We start from the raw sequence: 7,935 nt of genomic DNA, 5'->3' as shown, positions 1-7,935 counted from the left end.
AGCAGCCGCGTAGTGAATCACGTGAGGCATTGCCAGGCTACGGGACGCGACGGAGCCATGGCCGCCCCCGGCGGGAAGAGGGAGCCGCCGGACGCGGTGCAGCAGAACCAGTTGGCTCTGGGGCTGCCGGCATCGAGCAGGGGCGGGCCCCGCAGCACCCGAGGATGCCAGCAATGGACAGGGAGAGGGTGTCGTGATTGAACCCGGCAAGCAGCTAAAACACCTCAAAGTGCACTCGCTCGCCCTCCTTCTTCCCGGTGGGATGGAGGAGAGAATCGGGAGATTAAAAGACCTCGTCAGTTGAGAAAAAGACTAATCTGGGGCTGCCGGCATCGAGCAGGGGCGGGCCCCGCAGCACCCGAGGATGCCAGCAATGGACAGGGAGAGGGTGTCGTGATTGAACCCGGCAAGCAGCTAAAACACCTCAAAGTGCACTCGCTCGCCCTCCTTCTTCCCGGTGGGATGGAGGAGAGAATCGGGAGATTAAAAGACCTCGTCAGTTGAGAAAAAGACTAATAACTAAAACAACCCAAACTTAAATAATGATGATGACAATGAACTGTAACAAGAATAGGAACAAGGATACTATAGCAATCAGAGTTATACTCGGCTCACAGACATGGCCACTGGCCATATGCTAACAAAACACGACAAGGGAGGGGTAAGCCTCAGGAACCGAGATGGGCTGCCATCAGGAAGGGAAGGGATTGAAGGGGCCAAAAAAGGAGGAAGGGCTGAAGGGGTCATCCCCTGCAAGCTCCCCAATTTATAGTGAGTGTGATGTTCATGGGATAGAAAACATCTTTATTGGTTGGCTTGGATCATACCTGGATCATCCATCCTGGGTCACCTGTCCCAGAGAGTCCCAGGCTCTCACTTCCCCACCCCTTTCGCTTGAGCAGAGAGAAGAAAAGCTCCAATATTAACTTGTGTTCATTCAAGCTCAAACACTGCTTTCTCAAAAATCCAGCTCTGGCTGGAGCATTAAAAGAGATTCTACTGTTCAGTCCCAGCAAAACCAGGACAGAGGGGTAGATCTGGAAGGAGCAACTGGCAGGCTTCCGTTTTGCCCAAGGAACCAGCCTGGACACTCAAAGACACAACGGAGACATGACAAATTTGCCCAGCCTAGACCATGCCAAAGTAAACATGTGAAAGTGAGGAAACTGTTTAGGATCTGAAACCCACCGATCTTGAGCAAACAGCGCTAAGATGGGGCAGAGAGCCCCAACACTACGCAATGTTTCTTCAGCCCCTGGGCTGATTTCTACCTGCCAGTTCACAGAATATCATGATCTGTGCTGGCACAGACGGGTGATCTGAATAGAGTCACTCAGGCCTAGCTTTTACAGTAAAATAAAAAGGTTCAAGGGAGGCCAAGGGAGGTTCAGGTTAGAGATAAGGAGGAAGTTCTTTACTGAGAGGGTCGTCAGAAGCTGGCACAGGCTGCCCAGGGAGGTGGTGGAGTCTCCAGCCCTGGATGTGTTTAAAGAGCGGGTAGACGAGGTACTTAGGGATATGGTTTAGTGGGTAGACAGGAGCGGTTGGATGTGATGATCTCAGAGGGCTTTTCCAACCGAGCGATTCTGTGAAAAACAAACCAAAGGGACCGAGCGATTCTGTGATTCTGTGAAAAACAAACCAAAGGAAAATAATTTCCTGAAACTTAGCACTCTGCAGGCTGCCACTTGGGTGGAGTGGAACTTTGCTGTGATGATGCAGGCAGCATCCAGTAGAAAGGGCCTTAGCCTCCTTCCCTTTCTAGAAAGTTGCTATTAGTCAGTACTCTAACTCCTTTTGTTCTGTTCACACACTGCTTTTCCTTTACAACTTCAGTGAAGTAGCCAGGCTGAGACTGGGGAAAAATCAGAAAGAGCATTCGCTATGATAGATATCCTATCCCTGACTGTGATGCTAAATTCACATTCAAGTAATTCACCTGCATCCTTTCTTTCCAGTTCAGATGATCACCAAGAAGCTTATGTCTTGGCATGATAATATAGCAGAGCCAGCAGATGGTAAGAAATCTCTGAACAGCTTGTGATAGTTACACAAGAAAATAGCTAAAAAGATTTTAGAATTCCAATTAGTCTAAAGGACGACATATGTGGAAACATGACAAGATAAGAAAGTTAAACTCATTCAAGATCTTTGTTAAACATAAGGCAGGGGTTTTCTTCCACTTTAAGGACTTCCATTACTTTCCATTATCAGTATAAGCTTGTATTCATGCAATTATGTTTTTATTTATCACACTGTAAAATTCTGCTTGAGAATATAAAGCTTTTTCATGGGGAAAAAAATGTAGAAACACGTTTTATACATACATGTTGCCTGTCATTGCAGATTCTACTTAATCACTGTATATGGTAAACTGCTGAAACAGCTGCTGAGTCTTGCTTTAGAGCACTACTAACAGGAACCCTTATGGCAACTGCTCCCTTATTTCTAACTTGCCAATTTTGTCTAAAAACCTTAATGCTCAGTTAAGGTTGGCCTCTCTAGTCAAGGAATGGGGGTAAGGAAGGAAAAAACCAAACCAAACCAAAACCCAAAACACACACAGGGAAAGGCAGCAAATCTCAGGCAACTGAGAAAAACGATGGCTACCACGGAGCGCTGGTTGGTACCAGATGTGGAATAAGAAAGGTAAGATGCTGCATTACAATAGACAGAGATGACAGAATTAACAGCAATCAACAGGCAGGCAAATCTTGAAACTTCGTCAGGATAAATTTGTGTAGAAATGTCACCCTGCATTCTCTTACAACATCATTTACAGTTGTACAGAGGTTGCCTCCAACCTTGACTTGATTGCTATTGCTTGGACAGTGTTAGGATGTCCCGTTCTAACACACATCCACAGTTCACTTTTTAAAATACACTTTCTTTCATGTGTATTTGTGTCTCTTAAACAAACAGCCAAGTTTCTGAATCTTATTCACCACGCAGCACTGGAGCCAAGAAAGAAATATTCAGAGCCGCAAACTGAAAGCCAAGAAATTGGCTGGAACACAACACCTTTGGTGAGTAGTGTCCTTAAGCTCAGCTCTTTACAGGATTCGGAGAGGTTCAGCCCATTGCACTAAAAGATCTATTAATATAAGAAAATAATTTGTGACAAACATGGAAAACAGGAATGCAAAACGTCTACAATGGCAGTCGACCCCAAGCATATTGCCAAATGCTAAATATGCAGCCATGGCTGTTTATTAAAACATTCAGCCACGAGAAATGGCAGTGAGCAATGTGAAGTGACATACACAAGTACTGTGAAGAGAAATGTGCTGCTGTATAGTATCTTTCAAACACATTGCAAGCACAACCATAAAATTAATAATCAGCTAAGTACACCCGAGGCGGAGTACACCAATGAGGATTCATCTGAGGAAGCATGAACAGGAGGAAAAGAAATCTTATTATCAAGCTGAGACATCAATCATATCTGACAAACTAATAGCTGTGACAATGACTGACTTTGTAGATTAGTGTTTTGAGAAAGGCAAATGAGGGTCTGATTAATTTTGGCCTGTTACAAAGAAAACTAAGATAAATAAGAGAAGAAGTCTTCTGCAACTTTTCCTGTTACACTTCAGGTAAACTAGTTACTCATGACAAGGCTAGAGACACACATCCCAGCAGGGCTTTATGCTGTTAGATACTGCTGGTAGGATTAGGCTGGCAGAAAAGAGTTAGGGAAGCGAGTTAAATTTGCAGTCAGAACTCACGATACTGTCACATATGTTAAGTTTTCCTTTTTCACCAGGTTCTACAGTACAGGATATTCTTAAGTAGGTGCTACCCTACTTGTTGGTCATTTGGGCACTTCTCAGCAGCAAGAGCACTGTGCATCACTAGTCTTAGGAGGGACTACACTACTGATTCCAGTGAAATTACATGCCTATTAATTTTTGTTTCCCAGATTCACACAGACCGTTCTGACCGCAGACTCTACTTCCCACGCCGGAAAACCGATGTCACTAAATAAACAGCTGCCATGGAGCAAGGAGAGGAGCAGTCTGAGAACCTCCAATAGTAGAGTGGCAAAGCCACACAATTTAGATAGAAACAGTTAATGACATCTAATATGTTAGGACCTACTTGTTATTAGGTGAGTCTGGCAGATCTCTGGCAAGAGAAGACAGAAAGAAAAGGGAAGAGAGAACCTCAGTCTGTCCAGAGCTGCAGCCTGACAATAGTTACAGAAATAAACCTACTTAAAAGATTGCTGCATCTGTCTCACTGCTGTTTCCACACCCATCTATACAAATAGTCTACAGAACACTTTAACACATCAACAGGTTTCAGACTTCTTATTCTGACGTTGGCAACATGACCCAGAACTCGAGTTCACCAAGTACATGTCAACAGTAGCTGGGGAAAAAGGTGTCAGACTGAAGGGAACAAAGGGCAGGTGTCAGCCACCATTCATAACGCAACATGAATTAGACAGTTTTGTGCAAACTATTTAATGTGTTCACACCCCAAAGGTTTAAGTAGAAAACAGTCCTTCAACAAAACATCACGAATTTCTTCTTACTGTCTAAGGCACTAGTTTCCACTGGCTTTTTTTCTTGCCACTTGGAAATCTGCTCCACAGTCAGCTGCTTGATGCCAGTAGAAACACATCTTGCAACACACAGAAACACAGGAACCCCACTGGGGAGCAAAGTCCTCTTAGCGTGCTCGGCTCTTCATTTTCTGCCTTGCTCTCTTTCCAGGTCTCTTCTGCAAAAAGAAAGAACAGATTCAGATCTTTCTTTTCACATTCTCTATCTCTATTCTAGCTCTCCAGCTTGGGGAGGATACCAAGGAGAGGATATCTGTCAGTACCTCTGAGGAGGGAGGTTTTGGGACACAGGTAGCAACAAACACTACCTGCTAGCTTCTTATTTCCCTGCTCAGATACCAAACCGCTGTCCTCATCTCTGTCTGCAACTGAATTATGCTCACCACCCAAAAACAAGCATTATCACTTCCAGATGCTGGGGGCACCCACCAGCTCTCCCTCCCAGATGAGGGCTGGCTTCCCAGCCAAACAGGATCATTTACATGCAACATCTGACTTACATTGAGGGCTTTTTTTCCTCCTTTTCCTGGGCCTTTGTTGTGTGCCACTTTCGACCGGAAGCTGGATACATCATTAAAACTCTCCTTTGTGTTCCACTTTGAGCCCTTCTTCTTCCCACCAAAACCAAACTTCTGATTCTTGTATCGTCTTTTGGCATTTGGCCTGAAAACAACCAAATAGCATCATTGCCTATATTTATTTCCTCAGGAAGTTCTCAAGGCGGCAGATGTATCTGTGATGGACTCACATCAGCCATCGTAAACCCTTCTCCTCTTACTGAGGAGGCAGGAATTAGCACATTTCAGTCTCTGCTCCATTCTGGCATTTACTCCTCTCTAGGGATAGAAAGCCACCTCAGCCTTATTTCAATTCACATTACTCAGAATAGCTTTCTCATTCCACAAAATGATCCCCTAACGGACTGAAAAATCAAAACAATGTATTTTTCTTCTCTGGTCTCACCCCTTCTTTATCCGTTGATTTGCATTGCCTTTTTTATTCCCCTGAGACGATGTCTGATCTTCATCTAGAAAATCCAGCTTGTCAGAGAGACCTGCAAGAGCAAAGACATAACATTTGCTCAGCTACCACCAGAGAAAATACGAATTTTCAGTCTAAGAAAGGAAAAGCAACAAGAGCAGCTACTTGGGAGGATTTTCACTGCCCCTGGTAGAAGATTCTGCAAAGCAGCAGCCTTTCAAGTGCACTGGCCAGCACTATGGACTGACACCACACTTCACACTGCCACACACTGCTCACACATCACTATTTCCATTACATATTTGCTTTACTAGACAATTTAACTTTACCTTTCTGGTATTTCTTGACTGCATTCAACATATTTTTTTTCTCTTTTTGTCTCCTCTGCAGAATCTCAGTTTGCACCTGGGATTAGAAGCAGAACGTTAGTGGTGTTCCCTGTAGTGTCTCTTACTTCAAACCAAAACCAAACAAAAACCCCAAATCTATCCTATCTTTTGTTTTGTCTTTCTTCAAAGCAGCTGGACAAAAGACGAGACAGATTCCAGGTATTTTAGCCAGCCTTCTGTGGTCTCACTTTCTAAGCTCCTCACTCAGGCTCCCAGATTCTTCTCACAGACAGATCCCTCTTGTAGCTCCTCCTCACCTTCTTGCCATATTTTCTCATTGCACGGAGCTGTTTCGCCTTCTCAGACCTCTCCATTGCTTCCTGTTTACTCTTAAGCTTCTGTCGAATCTTTTTAGGGGATAGAACAAACAAAATTTATCAGTAACACAAAAGGAAATATGAAAATTTTATGACTGTTGTGCAGTCCTGACATCAATAATTATGTGAACTATCAATGAAAGAAAATATCTCCCAATTAGATAACGGGCTTTATAAGACATAACATTATAACATTATAAGGCATAACATTTCGTAACAACAAAACACATTGAGTATGAACAAAGAGTGATACTCAAATAGTGAAAAAAGATCACACAGTTGACTGCGAGTCTTAGAACAAAGAGCATAAACACAGCCAACTTTACAACCTCTGTCACACATGTGGAGAAGAAGTCTCCATTTTTAATATTAAATACATTCAAGACAGAATATAAATCATGCTCTTCTACTTTATGTTCCAACCTGTTACAGAAATCCCCACATTGCACTGAAATACCTAAACAGGAAGACATTTCCTTCCACAAACAGAATTTCAAACACAAACATTGTCACAGGCATTTGTCAAAGAGATGAAGGTAAGTAGTCACACCTCAGAGTTAATCCCTAACATGGGCTAAACACATAACACAGGAATGGAAGCCATTGTTCACTGCACATACCTTCTGCATCTGCTGGTCTGATTTGGCCATCTCTGCAAAGTAATCATCTGGCCTCCTTGTAGGAACTTGGAGCTTCCGCAACCTCGGCAGGGCTTCCAGGACCGCTGCCTGAGCCTGCCGGTAACTAGGGAGACAGCACAGCACCAGCTCTGTCACTGGGTATTGGGCACTGACAGAACTCTGCTCACATGAGCTACCTGACACTGGGATCTAAGAAGTGCTGATCAATAGATGACACAATTCTGTGCCCTACAGCATTCGGTGCTACTAAAAGCCATTTAGGTGCCAGTACAATATTAATGCTTAATCTTGCACATACATCATTATCTAGTTTCCAGTTACAATTTTATATGTTGGATAATAAAAGGCAAAGCAAAACAAAAGAACTGTAAAAGCACCAAAATAAATCCATAAAGAAAAATCCAAATCCTGTGTTAAAGTCACAGTGCTGCAACCAAGGAACTTTTTAAATAAATTTTTGAGCAAAGTATAGAAGTCTGCTGTGAGGCAGGAAATTATTTCCCATCACAAGTTAAATACACTAGAATTAACTTGTAGTTATTTTGAAAACATTATTTAACAGCAAACATAAAATACATGGCCCAGGAATGGCACGACACCGGTGACAGCCAGTGTGGCAGTCTGCAGCACATCTGCGTGACTCCAGGCACACAGCAGTGCGCTGAGACCCTACAAGAAATCTCCGATTTGACACTTACAAGCTCATCTCTCTCTGGAAATCATTCTCAGGGTCAACAGCATCTTTGTTGGAAGCACTCTGTGAGACGGGGTCCGCGACCTGGCCCAAAGTCACATCCAGCCTTTCTATCCAAGCCAGCTGCTGCCTGAACTCGGACAGGCACTGCCTCAGGCCGCCCTAGGGAAGAAGCACAGCCCTGCACACCACCACACGAAGCCATCCCCAGATCACACCGCGGGCTGGGCGATGCCTCACATCGCCACAGCAGAGCAGGAACCCCCGAGGCCTGCCCTGCCCCGACGTCCGCGGCCCCTGCCCCGGCGGCGGCTCCTCTGCCCCGCACAGGCGCTGGCAGCCG

General features: G+C 44.3%; 2 protein-coding genes across 2 annotated transcripts; one reads left to right on the top strand and one right to left on the bottom strand.

Moving 5' to 3' along the window:
* Positions 1–57: 57 nt before the first annotated feature.
* FAM183A (family with sequence similarity 183, member A) lies at positions 58–4,036 on the top strand. Its single transcript, XM_010183179.1, is given in 4 exon segments — positions 58–193; positions 1,932–2,018; positions 2,923–3,026; positions 3,923–4,036. Coding segments are annotated over 4 exon segments (441 nt in total).
* A 258-nt stretch (positions 4,037–4,294) lies between these two features.
* Positions 4,295–7,754, bottom strand: EBNA1BP2 (EBNA1 binding protein 2; the record flags this gene model as incomplete). Its single annotated transcript, XM_010183177.1, has 7 exons — positions 4,295–4,728; positions 5,071–5,233; positions 5,534–5,624; positions 5,881–5,956; positions 6,198–6,287; positions 6,878–7,001; positions 7,597–7,754. Coding segments are annotated over 7 exons (753 nt in total), but the record flags the coding sequence as incomplete, so codon positions are not given.
* Between the last annotated feature and the right edge of the window lie 181 nt (positions 7,755–7,935).

Source organism: Mesitornis unicolor, unplaced genomic scaffold (assembly GCF_000695765.1).
Source record: "Mesitornis unicolor isolate BGI_N332 unplaced genomic scaffold, ASM69576v1 scaffold7944, whole genome shotgun sequence".
NCBI lineage: Eukaryota > Metazoa > Chordata > Aves > Mesitornithiformes > Mesitornithidae > Mesitornis > Mesitornis unicolor.
Note: the sequence above shows the minus strand (reverse complement) of the source record. Positions and strands in the feature narration are given on the sequence as shown.